Genomic DNA, 15450 nt, shown 5'->3' with positions numbered 1-15450 from the left:
AACCAAATATATAAATACAGAAATTGTTCGCTTAATATAATAGGATTTTCATTCACAGTTGAAACTTAGCAGTCAACTGAGTACAACTAAGCCTATTTCTTGCACAAAGGCCTTAAAGTTGCATACTGTACCACTTTGAGGTCTTTGCTCTTGCATGTGAGTATTGTGCAATTATTTTGAGATAAATGAGCAGTCAGTCTTCCACATTCTGAACAAAATTAATTCATCCATACAACCATGAAAATAGAATAAATATTAATGTTAGCTATTTTATAAATTAAACCATAAGCTAAATAAAGTTGTATGGTTTCAGCAAGATTTGAAAAACCTTCAAAAGCTTCTATACGGTAGCTTAACATACGGTATGCTATTTTTCTATCAATTTCTTTATCTTCAGAAATGAAATCATCTGTCAAACAAACGTAGCCTATCATTAGAGCGCAGTGTTTCATTAGTTTTGGATTAAATTTTGGAAGGATTCAGAATTCAAATTCAAATTGGAAGGTTTGTGTCTATATAATAGTAGAAGAAAAAAATTTCACAGAAGAGTTAAAATTTACTGTTGATTATCTTTGGGCTACTTATTCTTAATCACAGTTGAAACATCTAGTTATTTGTAATAGGAATTACAAGAAAAATTTAAAATTGATAAAAAATTCAAAACTTTTCATCATGTGTGATAACAACAGTTCAGAGAAAAGTAAATGTTCAGGAAAAGAAAAGGTTTCTCGCTGTAAACATGGACATAGGAAATCATCAACTGGTAAGCAAGTTACTATTTTATTTGTACAAGAATATTATTAGATTTTTTCTTATTGACAAGTTAACTTAATTCAATTTTATAAAGAAAGCTCATTGAAGCTGCATTTACACCAAAGTTATTAACAAAATTGTTATTCTCCGTCCTTATATAGATTCTATTAGATTAAACGGAACTTGACAAACACATATGTTCATCATATGTATAATTTATATTCAATCTAATAGAATCTATAAGAACGGAGAAATTAACATTTTGTTAATAGTTTTGGTGTAAAAGTAGCTTAAAAATTCATACAGGGAACAAAGAGTTCAACACTTTATAGAATTGATTAATCATAATGAAAAAATGCAATAATATAAACGAATAAATAGAATTGCATTGCCATCAAATTCATTGAACACAGACAACGTCAAGTTTATAAAGCTAACATTATAAAATTATACAATAATATAACAACATACATCACACAAATCAGAGTTGGAAGAGACATTTCATATCAATTAGCATTGAAATTGTTATGTCAATGACATGTCAAGTAAAATTGAACCAAATAGGTAGAGAAGTATTTTTCTTCGGCTTTCACTTCTATTTATGTTTCATAACACATACCGGTAATACATAAATATAGAATTTGAAAGTAGAAACTATTCTAAATTTGCATTTCAAATCCAACAACTGAATTTAAAAATATGAAATTGTGAGCAGTACTGTATTACTTTTTGATTGTATCGATACTTGTTTAGGAAATGCTGGTGCAAATGGAAAAAGAGCTTCCAAGCGAGACTCTACTGAAAGAAAAAGCCAGGTTTCTGAATCTCCTATCTCTGCTGTAAGTTCAATTGATTATTCTAGTCCATCTTTTATGATATATCTTTATGAACATTACCTTACATTATTCAATGTATGAAGGGTTGAGAAAACACAGTTTCATTTTAAATGTGGATGTGACAAAAATAAAACTATTTCTCTTAATTATGAAGAAATCACACAATATAAATTTCTATTCAACAAATTGAATTTTTGAAATGGAGTGAGAATTGAAAAAAATATGCTACGGTAACTGGAATGCATGGATATATTCAAATTATCATCACTCTCTCACTCTAATAAAATAAATAAAAGTACCGTACGTCTTATTGTTTTTGATTGGAGAAACAATATATTTTTCAGCCGATGTCATGAGGAAAAATCATGGGTGAAATTATTCATTTTTTTATTTAAAAAAATGCATTTTCTTTCGAGTAGCTAAGACTGCTATTTTTTCTTCATAGCTATCAATTATCATTGGTACTACATTTCGATAAATTAGGGAATAATGTAGACCTACATCAAAATTTCAAGCGAATCACTGAATTTATTTCATTCAACTTATTGTACAAAACACTATAATCATAATATAATAATTATGACTATGAAGGGAATACGAGACTGAGTCTGTACCATTTCCCTCCTAAATAAAATAAGAAGTCTTACAGATATAATTATTCGATAAAGAATGATGATTTTTATATTTATAATTATATTATAATATTTTTAAAACAATATATTATTTTATTTCGTTCCCAGCCTGTCCAGCCTGAGAATACATGCGGCTGTGAAGGTCAAGATACTCAACGAATTGGATCGTTCAGAAAAGGTGAGAAATATATTTTTTTAACAATATTTTTTCAATTATAGGTAGTCCACCTTTTTTTCAATAAGGTATCTTGATAGACTAGGGCCAGTTTCCAGGATACTTCTCGAATCTAATGGACCATTGAACTTATAGGTTCAATAAAGATTTGATCGCTCATAGACTTGATAGGGCGGCTAGGGCCCAGTTTCTTAGACACTTATTGAATCTATACCGTAATAGAACCTATGAACATATATGGATTAAATAAAGATTTGATGTTTCATTAGATTCAATAAGCGTTCTAGAAATAAGACTAAGCTATGCAAGTCAGTATAAGCATACAGAGGAAATAATAGAGCCTAAAGATATTGGTATTAGTATTATATCATAGTATTGATAGTTTATTTTCAGAATCTGTCAACTCAAGCCAATTACTGTCCACTACTGTCTATTATTAGTATTTTCTAGAGGTAAAGAGTGTAAGAACGGAACAGTATGAGAGACTACCATCGTCACATAGCCTACATGTGATGAGATGTTTGAGACATTAGCAAATATAAGCTTAACGAAAAAGAAGTACAGTATTAGGAGTTAGGACTGTCAGCTTGAGGTAACATTGGAAATTAGATCATGAACGCGCTATACCACGGGATATCCTCTTGTGATATCTTTCCTCTATGATATTATAGTTCCCAAAGGTTTTGGAGCATATATTAGCATGATAAAACCTTTTGACAAAATTATCAATTTATAGCCCTTTTCTACTCAGACTAAGATAATAATAATTTGAGTATAACAATATAGCCTATAGAATAGGTAATCAATTGTTGAATAAAGAATTATTGGAGAACCACAACGAATTTTATTTTCAAATTACAGACCATGATAATTTGAATATGATACTGAAATATAGGCCTAATAAAATGATTTATCAATTGTTAAACAAAAAATATTGGAGTAGGCTTTTCACTCATTGAATTTTATTTTCAGTTTAAAGAGAACAGACAATAATAATTTGAATATGATAATATAAATAGAATGTGAAATCAATAGTTGAATAAAGAGTTTTGGAATACCACCTATTGAATTTTATTTTCAGAGACAATAATAATTGAATATGATATTATAAATAGAATAAAATACCCAGTTTTGGTAAAGAGTAATTGGAGTACCACTTATTAAATTTTATTTTCAGATTACAGACAATACTGCAATAATTTGAAAATGTAATATAAATAGAATGGAATATCAATTATTGTTAAACAAAGAATTATTGGAGTACCACCTATTGAATTTTAAATCAATTGAGATGTAAATCGTTTGAGTAATGGATTAAATAAATAGAGTATTGCATATAATAAATAGTATTGAATATAATAAATAATAGAGTACGGTATTGAATTTTATTTTCAGATTCCGCCAGTACAAAAGAACTGGTCAGTGAGAGAGTTGAAAGTAGTGAGACAACGTTAAAAACTGGCAATGAGATCAATATAGTGCCAACTAATGCTGGAGCAGACAATATTGAGATGCAGAATTGTGGAGAAGGTCAGAGGAGATCGTCTTCCTCCCAGAGGAGAAGCTCTACTCAGCTTGAAAATTTCGATCAGAATAAGGTATTTTTCAACTTTCACTTCTTACAAAACTCGAAATTTATTCATGTTTCGGAATAGATGGATCAGAATCAGGTCTACCTTTTCCAAATTGTTATTCCACAAAACTCTAAATTTTTTTATGTTCATGAATAGATGGATAAGGATAAGGTATTTTCCTACATTTCCTTCTTACAAACTCGAAACTTATTCATGCTCCTAAATAGATGGATCAGAATCAGGTTTTCTCAACTTTTTCTCGTCTTAAAATACTCGAAATTTATCTATGTTACTGAATAGTTGGATGAAAATAAACACAGATATAGCTACAAAAACAAAACAAAATATTCGGTTAGACCAACAAAAGTCTGAATTGTCACTTATTGCAGGGAGCACCTTCCCCCACTAAACCTAACCAATGCATCCGTTCTGAATGTTATAGAGAAAAACAGCAGCTTTTTCTACCATATCCCGATAAATAAATTGTGAAACCTGAGAAAATGTTATCAGTATTATAGTCAGATTAAACACTACTGCTAATCTTTTTGGGACACCCCACAAAATTTGATTTTGATGAGTCAGTCCCCCTTATAGTTGTATGTGATTTTGTTCTATATATTTGAATATGCTCTCAAAGTTCACGTATTTAAAAAAAAAAGCAGCTGAACCGGTTCCACCCATGAATTTCAAGGCACCCCTGCGTATTGGTGAGTTTCAACCTCTTAACAATAGATATATTATATATTATGCAAACAAAATCTAAAAGATATTTTATTCTGTAGTCTGATTTTATTTTTTTCTCTCCAGGCACCAAATCCTGAAATGTCTTGCTCTTGTAACTCTCAGAAGCGTGATACGATCAAGGATGATTTTGAATCTACTTCAAACAATAATGCACAACAGGTAGCACTCAAGATGCAATATATCCGTCATTTGGTTTTAGAGAAAATTAAAAAGCAATATTATAATTATCAGACATTTATATAACATTATTAGGCTGGAGAGTTTCGAGTGAACTGCTGAGAATAGGAGCATGCTTGAATGTATAACTTCGCACATAATTCTCTCAAATGGATATTTCGAATTCCAGATTACAGTTCTTAGATCATGAATGACTAAGTTTTCAGACTCAATAATTTTCCAAACACATTTACATAATTTCATCCATTTGCAATAAAATTGAATTAATTTAATGAAAATTCAATCATGAATCACTTTACACAGTAAGGCCCGGTTGCACAAAAGCCGGTTAAAATTTAACCGTGATTAATTTCACAAGAACCAATCAGGGAAGGCCTTTTTAAAGGCTTTTGTAGATGACATTAGGCTATATTGATGAAAATCAAGAATGGAACACTATGTGACTCTTATGTGATTTATCTATTTGTGTATATCTATGTGATAATTATTCAAAATAAGACCGAGGCGCAGCATGTTTGGCTTTTATACTTTGGCATCCAGACGGAAGGTACTTTCTTGTTTATTCTTCTATGGTCTTGTGAACAGTTCCGTGAGCAGTCCTAATCGGTTGGCAAGGCTGAATTTTAGGGTTCCTGTCTTCAATAATCGTAATCGGCATGAGTTTTCAATCTGTAGATGTCACACGGTTGGTCATTATTACTCACCAATGAATCGTATTCCTCGTATATTCCTCGATCTGCTGTGATGGTCTGGTGGATCTCTTCTCCTTGTCTAAATGTAGCTTCAAGAGAGAAATGTCACCATTCTTCAATTGAGGAGTAATATATACCTGTTGTTCTTTATTTACTCTGGTTCACAATGGCCTTTTCTTTGTTCTCTCCATGGTCACCCTTTTTCACTAACTTACTTTTAATATTTTTCCACTTCCCTTTTGCTCCATTTTTCTCTAGTTCTTTTATCACTTTTCTTAGAATTAACCATATGTAATACACGTAGGTTATAATGTTGTTGTTTTATGTGGTTATAGTTGATCTTATTGAATAATCAAAATTCAGTTTTATCAATTACCATTACCTAACATTAATATTAATCTTTTCTTTCTCCAAGTAGCTACGGTATAATACTTTTTTCTTGTCTGTTTTCACATTGTGCCTAACCTCTATGAAGGTGATAAAATAAAAATAATTTTGAAGAAATTTTTAGAATTTTAAAGTAGGCCGACACATCTAGAAAATGAATCTGAGTCTATAGGCTACTATTTCAATTCATGCAGGCGAACGGGTTAGAGTCAGGAAAACTAAAATGAGTTAAAGGTGATGATTTCTTGATCCATTCCGAGCTGCTTTGTATAAACACACTTTTTTTATGTATTTGAACACGACATGCAGTCGATTATTAAGTAAATATTAAAAACTTTTACTTACTGACTGGAGTACTTTCAATCGTCTGGCGATCATTTTAACAGTGAAAGTACTCCAGTCAGTAAGTAAAAGTTTTTAATATTTACTTAATAATCGACTGCATGTCGTGTTCAATACATAAAAAAAGTGTGTCTACAATGAGTTTTTGCCATGCCTGATTTAATCGCCGTTCACTATTTTAACACTACAATATTTTAAAACAAAGTATCAACAGTACTGACACGAAAGAGAATAAGAGTCATATTAAATTTAACATGTTACATTACCTTTATTCTCTGATCTGGGGGCGCATTACTATCCTTACGTTAGATATTAATATATCACCAAACCAAATAATATCAGTTGCAAATATTAATTTCAGAACAGAATTCAAAGCAGAAAAACCTAAATTTCGTCGATAACCCCATACACCAATTTTAAACCCTCACTTTGATTGACATTTTTGTATGACCCTTTGTTTCACTGCACTGCACTTTGTTGATGGTTTCCGTCGTGTTTCCTTTCGATGTTATATTGTTATTTCGGCGTCTTCTTCTGAGAATTGAGTTGATGATGTCTGGAAGTCATCTTGCGATGCGGAACCTCCATCTCCCGAAACGGCATTACGTCAATTCTGGTCAGGTATCATCCTCGGGACCTCTTACGACATGCCTTGCTCGTGGAGTCCATGATGGTATGAAGTTGTGTCTTAAAGCTGGATTTTGAAGAGGTGAAACATGAAGTTGGTTTGGGGTCACACATGAACCGCTGTAAATAAATGTATTACAGCATCAATTTCTAACTCTTCCTACAATTCATCAAAAGCTAAAACAGGAGTTATCTATTGATTACAGATTATTTAAATTCTCTCATTCTATTTGAATCCTAATTTTATATAGATTTTAACTTTTAAACTACTGAATCTTTGTATCAGAATTAATGGATTTTCCTTCACAACTAATTTAAAAGTTCTGTTGTAATTTAATAATTATTAGTGTTCAGTTCAATGCCTTAACGCCATGAGAAAACACAGTCAGAAAATATGAAACTTCAGCAAGTCTCAAACTCAACATAGTATTCAAAATAACATTCCAATTTGAAGACTATCTTACTGACTTTCAGCAATACTCTACAATAATATATTTCATTTATTCATAGACAATAGGTACAATGCAGGTAAAAACAACAGACATTCGCCCAAAACTGCTTTAAACCTTGATTTGGAATACACGGTCTAGAGGTTATGTGAATAATAACTTAATTCACACACTATTTTGAGTCCAAAAAATGTATGTACTACAATAATTTTAATATCTTCAGAAACAATAACTCAAATGTAACATAACTGAAAACTTTCTTCTCTACTTTCTGTACTTATTTAGAAAAAATAATCATCTTCCATCACTAATAAAATATCAAAAGATTATTCTCAATCAATATTATTAACTTGAATAATAACAGGCTTTGTTGATACAATACTCTAATGGAAGATTCAATAATTAAATTCCCTAAATTATATTCCAACCTTATTTTATGTACCTTAGCGGTTATTGAAGAAACAATTATTCGAACATGATGAAGAAACACAAACTTTTCAGGACATGGCACTAAGGGAAAATTAAAACTTTAATGAAAATAAAATGAACTCCTACATTAACTAATAATTTAATATTATAAACTTGCTCAGAAAGGGCGAAACATAATGACTACATATTTACTCTCGTAGTGCTCCTAGCAAAGTGTCCTCCGAAATGTAATCTGGTCTCTTGGCTGGGGAATAGCCTCACTACTGTATTAGAGACAGTTCTCCTATTAGGCGAAGGGAATCAATTTGACCAATCGCCGCGTGGCTTCTAGAGCCTTAGGACCAAAATAGTAACTGCAAAATCAGTACCTAGTTGGATATAATTTTATACTCCTTATCGCACTCTATGTCGCAACAGGAAGGCTAAGTTCTAGAGACATTCCTCGACGACTCGAGCCACCATTTTCTTATATCTATCCTGGGAAACTCGAAGTCATGGCCGTTCATAATAGAGAGAGAAAATAATCTATTTCGCTAACTCATTCACAATAATGGCTCTAGTCTATTGCGTATTAAATTTACTATTATAACATGGGAAAATGCCTGGATTAAAAATAGTGCTCTGCACAACATGTACCATTTTAATCATTCTCTTTTATTACTTTTCTAGTATTTATATATATATATATTTTTTTTAATAATGTATTTCCTGTATTCATGAGTGCGTTTGGGCTGCTATGCCTGTTGCACTCCCAGATTTTGTAAGAATAAATAAATAGATAAAAATTCATCTTTATATTTACAATTCCATGAATTTATTATGTGAGGATATCCACACAAAATTATTATCAGTCATATCAATGTATGCTATCCTTTCAAATACCTATGTGATTTCATGGTAGCAAAATTGTGTTTCAGGATGATTGCAGTACTGGACAATCTATAAAAAGTGTTCCTTCACCACATAATTGTGAGTCTGAAATAGCTATTCATGTAAGAGTGTAATGTGTGACTTTATCGCTCGCGCAAAACAGTTATCACGCAACGCGAAGCAGAGCGTGATAATTTTGCAAGAGCGATAAAGAAGCATTATGCGCGAATTACATACAATTTTTCTTCTACAACTGCACAAACCTGTTAAATCACTTATATCTGGCGGAGTTTATAATAATTCGTCTACACTGATATCCATCATGGCTGTAGAATCGGTACAATTACCAACTTTTTAGGTTAAGATCTGACCGAGAGTGGTTTGTCTTTTGGCGAGCTGCTTATCATCAGCTGATTAGCGAGCGTAAAGAAACTCTTCTGCACATGCGCGAATGATTTGTGGGCATAAAGAAAATCTACTGTGCATGAGCAGATGGTTGGCGAGCGAAAAAGTAGATTCTCCTCAGAAATAAGCTGTTTTACAAGGAGAATTGAGTATGTAAATTCTTTCTTTACGCGCAGTTGTAGGAAAACAAATGTAGTAAATAACTGTATCTCCCTTACTTTCACTTGTACAAACAACCAAGTTGAAGTAGAAGTAGAAGTAGTTGTACAAACAACCTACAAGCAGTATGGAATATTAGTATTTCATACCATATTTATCATATTTTTGACGGAGCGAAGTGAGGTCTAAGATTCAATTCGATGGTTTTGCATTTCTGTTTATGTTTATATTTTCCGCATTTACGGTGAAACGGCGCAATAGATTTCATGAAATTTGACAGGTATGTTCCTTTTTGAATTTTGCGTCGACGTTTATGTAAGGTTTTTTGAAATTTTGCATTTTGGGGATAATACAAAAGGGAAAGGAGTCGTCTCTTTCGAACGCCAATATTACCGTAAAAATCAGACTATAGAATTATTCATGATAAATCAGCTGTCGAGTGGATTATTAATTGCATGCAATTTAATATAATGTAACTCAGTAAAATATCAGCTGTTGTGTGGACTACTAATTGCACGCAGTGAGGCATGCAATTGATAACTCGTCGGAGATTTTCTCTGCTTTCATCTCAGTAAGCTTTTGATGATAGCAGCATAGCTGTTTAAACACCGATATCTTGCCGACATGACAGGAAAGGACAGAATTCACTCTGATGGACAGTATTAGAGGAGACTGGTTTATAAATGCAAGAGGTCTACTGTTCACAGAACTACTAGTAAATATAACCAAGACATAGTTTCTACAAAATATTTCAATATCATAACCTACAACCTAATTAGGTAGTATCAAAGAATAAAGATAGTGAGGTTCATGTAATAATGGCAGTGGAGAAAGATAGGAGAGCAACGTTGCCAATCCTCTGTCTTGTCAATACTTTCTATAGACGGTAGCTGATACAGGTTTATTGATGTAATATTAACGGTTCATTCTCGTTTAAAATAATCAATTATATTTTTCAATTATCTCATAATGAATTTTCATAATAAAGATGAATTATTTTGTAAACTAATTATCAATTTGACATTGTTAAAAGACGATCTGGCAACAGAGTAAAGCGAGAAAAAGATAGCGCTAACCGCTTTGTTGAATGATAGACAAGGATGGCAATACCATTGCTAATCAAACACTGCCATTATAACTTGGACCTCACTATAGAATATTTGTCTCAGCTGAAATATACACAAACAAAATATCAATAAATGATTCTATTCATTTTTCTCTTAACTAAGTAGAAAGTTAGTGGGAAGGATATTTTGAATATCCTTTCCAAAGAATGGACATTGATATGTCCAAAGCTTCATCAATTTATGTTTATGCATTACAATATTATCCATAGTTATTCCAAATTGCTTTTTTCATATCATAGACAGTTCAATAATTATTTTCTTAGTCTATATTATGTAAATTCTATAATTTTCCTGTATTGTAAGCTATTGTATATAAGTGTATAACTACCATATATTGTAATCTACATAAATATAGTAGCCTACTGTAATATTACATTTTTTCTCGATTGAAATTGAATCTTCAATTCGATATTCAAAATATTAATAACACTTGATAGCAAATATCGGTGTAATCGATATGAGGACTAAACTTTCACTTGGAATTCATCAGATACACTTGTGTTGAACATCCTACTGTAATGAAGTTATATTTCTGAATTGACAGATAATTCTAAACAACATAAAGGTTAAATAAATTTAAAATAAAGTTTTATTAAGTATAATGAATGAAATTTGTAGAGTTGTATTCTTTATCAGTGAGGTTGGCATTGATGACGTTTTTATGGTACCTATGTCCTTTGAGAAAGCAAGCTATGTAGCTCTCTCAGGAAAAATGACTGCTGGCTGAAATAGAATCGTTCTTGTCCTGTTGGAAATTTCCTGTTTAAGTGAAGTTTAAAATGTTTTATTTGAGATCTGAATAATTTTATCATTTTCTAAATGTGTGTTGAATGTGTCATATAATTTTGAAGTCTGTAGCCAAACAAATGAATTCAATATGAAGAGATAAGTATTTTTAGCTTGTAAGAATTTTCTGTTCAAATATCAAATGGTTTTGTTCAGTGAATTTTGTTGTAAATTGCCCAAGTATTATAAAAACTATAGATTTGCTCTGAACTGAATTTCTTATTCATATAAGCATTAGATCCATTCATGATCTATCAAGATATTAGCTCATTTGGAACCGATGACTCTCCTTAGATGATAGGTGAAAGCTATCCAACCTATTTGGATAAAATTTGTTGACACGGCACTACTCAATCAAAATAGTTATTATACAGTATATACCCACCTATAATTCTCCTTATTGGACATGATTTGATGTGGGATAAAAATGTTTTTGGTGTAGAATATCACATGACAACAGTACATACATAGACATTAGGCAATGCTGCTTCTACAGAATTTATTAATTAATTTATTTATTCATAGACGATGGATAAATCCAGATGAAAACAACAGGCTTATGACCCACAACAGCGTTCAACCTTAATTCAAAATGAACAGTCCAGAGGTTATGTAAAGTTCATAATTTGAATAATACACAATTTGCAATCTTGAGGTCCTCTTGTATATTATTGCAACTTATAATAGTAACAATTATTTTCTCAATTCCAGTCAGAAGGAGTTCTACCACAGGCAAAAAAAGCTGTACTTTCAAGTTACCAGGAACCGTTTGTGAAGTAAGTATAAGATTCTTGCACATTTTTGAAATATTTTGACCTAATAAATTAAAAAATAGAGGCAGAATCATTGAATGACAGATAGGAACTGCAGAACAATATCATTATCAAATGAAGTTTGAAGAAATAACTTGAGTATTTTAAACTGAAAAAATGTATCAATTTCGGTATTTTCATTTTTCAATTCTCAGCAATATCAGTGTTTCTTCAACTGAAGATGATGCCTTGAGCTTCGAAATCCCTGATGGGATCTGTAAGAATAAAAAGTGACCAGTGGAGAAGAGAATATATTTTTTTAAAATTTAATCATGAAAAATTTGGCATTTTCGAACACAGTGTTCAATTTAATATACACTCTGCTGATGATATGCTCTTATATTTTTGGAATCTTTTGGAAAATTATTTTCTATATGTTATACTGGAAATCAAATCTCACACCCATTTAAAAATGAAATAGCAAGGAAAAATGGATATGACTTTTCCTACACAGGCACAGATCCAAATTATCAGATATAATTATCTGCAATAAAGGTTTTTCTCAAATAAAAATAAATTGTTATTTATAGAGAAATTATTTGTGATTATGACTGAAATATCAATTGGAATAATTTTATACCGTACTCAAATAATATTATTAAATTGTAATAATCCTTGACAAAAAACCATGACACATTCCATTTATTGAAAGAAGTTCCTCAATCTATGAAACTTGAGAGCACAAAGCTACCAAATAATTTATTGTTTAATTTTTAGTGATGTTTTTGTTATGTAATATAATAATATAATTCATAGCATTTTTCCACAGTTGCCTGATGAAGATTGTGATAATGCTATACAAGAGTTTGCAAATCAGGATTTGATGAATGGTAACTACTCTTCCATGTATTATAATGAATAATATCAACAGTTAAAGTAGGATGGAGATAAATTTCCTAACATTTACATTGATATTCTCCCTTATTGAATCAGAAGAGGTCAGATTCAATCAGTAGTGTTTTTAATCCTTTGATAACTCTCTTTTCTTGTGAACTTTGACGTGAGTTCCAGTAGGGTATCTACGGTACTATTACTGTATTACCAGGGAATAGTTGTAGATTGGTTATTCTATATATGGTATCACTGTACAAAATTTATTCAATCAACTTTTCACACTATTTTTTTCTTCTCATTATATTAGAAGTCAGATCCACTCAGTTAATTCTCTGCTATTGACATACAGTAGCCTAAACAACGTTATGAAGTATCAATCCACTAAATTTGTTTAAAATTGACGGTTCAGTTATAATTCCATGATAGTCAACCCTTCTGTTTTTGAAAACTTTTTTATATAAAACACAAAATAAAATGATATTTGAAGATATTATTCTGTTTATTAGAAGTAAATAATAGTTTATTAAAAACTTGAAAATGGATTCAATATAACGAGACTGGTTGTTTTTTTGTTTTACATGGGAAAGTTTCTAAAAACAAAAGAGTACCTATCATGGAATCATTTTTCTACCAACAATCAAGTAGCCTAGGTTCAACTCACACTTACGAGTCTCTTCTCGACCTGAGTCGCGTAAGTGTGAGTTGAGCCTTCATGGATAACGTTATTAGAAGGAATGACTGTATATCTATTTATTTACGGTTTTACGGTTCAATCCTATCATTGTGCATTATTGGAAAATAATCCGGATTTTATCTAAATACCTCAAAAATTGTTCTATTCACAGCTGAGGAGGAATGTGACGATGAGGAGTATGATTATGCCAATGGAAAGAGAGGGCATTACAAGCCAATCAAATATCGCAAGAACCCTACCACTGTTGTAAGTATTCAGTTTCAATCTTATTTCTTTGTCTTCTCATATTATCCACCTATAATATAATAAAGAAAAGAACACTGGCTTATACACGTAGGCTACGGGATAGGAAATTAACGAATGACGCATCATCACGTCTAAACTACTGGACAAACAACTTGAAATTTTGCAAATTGATTCTCAATTCCGAAAAACCGAGGATTTTTATAGGCCTTTTTCAAATACGGTACTTCAAGATTTCAGTTTGATAAAAATTCTTGACCACGCAATCACTGCTGGCAAACAACTTTTCTCATACTAGCAGAGCAATTTTGTGAGAGAATGTAGTCTATAAATAAAAATTCATTGTGATTGACAATGAAGAATATCGCCCTTATTCTACTTATTGAATATTTACTGTATTAGGATTTGGGCTCTTTTCTACACATTGTTCCAAATGGTTATATAGCTTATACAACTCTACTCTTCACTTATGAATAATATATATAGTCTTTATTCTTAAATTATATAATAGCTTGCAATTTAGGGAGAAATTTCAGGACTATCAACCTTTTAATAGTGAATCACATATCAAAAGTACTCCTTATTACATGCAGTAAATTCTTTCCAGACTTCTAGACTGCCTACTATGTTAAAAAACTTTAGTACTCATGTTTTTTTTTCTTGATTTTTATAGCACCTAGTTAAAGACTAATAAGCTATTCTATTTTGACATAAATTGATAAGAATATTGTTTGTGAAGGTAAAACCCATCGGTTAAGCCTTCTATATTGGTCAAGGATTAAATAGAGATTATTTTTAGCATAAAAGGATACAGTATTCTGCCTTTGCACTTCCAATTGAACACTTTAGCACTAAACTAATTCGTGTGGCTTTCTGCTAATACTCATGTGAGATTAAAATAATATTAAAGTATTCTCTTCTCTATGGCTGAAGGAATGACTGGTTAGCATTGATTTTTCTATACATCTAATATGTATAAATATAGTGTTTCAATATAGCGTCTTTTTTTCTTTAGGGCTACTCTTGAATATAATAAGAAGTCTAAGTAGGTACCCTTACTGAAATTGTTTAAATATATTTCTATTTTAATAATGTTTCTATATTGTTTGGAATAGGCCTAGGCTATAGTGTTTCAATATTTTCACACAGAAAACACTAAACATGAAGAAGACAACAAGAAATTCTGAAACTAACTATTATTGTATGTAATTGTAAGCTATCTAATATTTTCTGTAATCGATGTGGTAGTTTTAGTTTTTTTGGGAAATAAACATTATTTATTTCTATTCATTGTTTGTTACAGACGAATCTCAGAGAAAAGATCCAACAGTATGTTAGAAACAGACCTGATCAGTTGAAGCCTGCTCCAGAAAAATTGACACCTTACAGGGATCCAGTATTCACTCAATGCTTTGAGCCTGTGAGTGCCTATATTCATAACACTACCCCTGTAATCTAGCCTTTGAAAACTGGTCAATTCCAGTGGAACCAACTGCGATACTATAAACACTTATAGGTCTAAGAAAACATTATTAGTTACTGACACTCAATTATTAATTTATTAGGTCAGCACAAACAATACAATGATCGGAAAAGAAAAAAACAGGCTATTGCCCAAAACTTCTTCAATTTCCTAATTTAGTTTCAAATTGTCCAAATATTATACATAGGTTATGTCCATTTCAATTTTCTACACCATAATA

At 31.1% G+C, this 15450-nt stretch overlaps 1 protein-coding gene across 1 annotated transcript; it reads left to right on the top strand.

Annotated features, from left to right (window-relative positions):
• Positions 1 to 424: 424 nt before the first annotated feature.
• Positions 425 to 15167, top strand: LOC111053286 (the record flags this gene model as incomplete). The annotated part of the gene is given in 10 exon segments (XM_039443914.1): positions 425 to 763; positions 1507 to 1592; positions 2330 to 2399; positions 3792 to 3994; positions 4778 to 4873; positions 8735 to 8786; positions 11876 to 11940; positions 12746 to 12806; positions 13656 to 13750; positions 15051 to 15167. Coding segments are annotated over 10 exon segments (936 nt in total), but the record flags the coding sequence as incomplete, so codon positions are not given.
• Positions 15168 to 15450: the final 283 nt, after the last annotated feature.

The sequence above is a fragment of the Nilaparvata lugens genome, unplaced genomic scaffold (assembly GCF_014356525.2).
Source record: "Nilaparvata lugens isolate BPH unplaced genomic scaffold, ASM1435652v1 scaffold2151, whole genome shotgun sequence".
Classification (NCBI taxonomy): Eukaryota; Metazoa; Arthropoda; class Insecta; order Hemiptera; family Delphacidae; genus Nilaparvata; species Nilaparvata lugens.
Note: the sequence above shows the minus strand (reverse complement) of the source record. Positions and strands in the feature narration are given on the sequence as shown.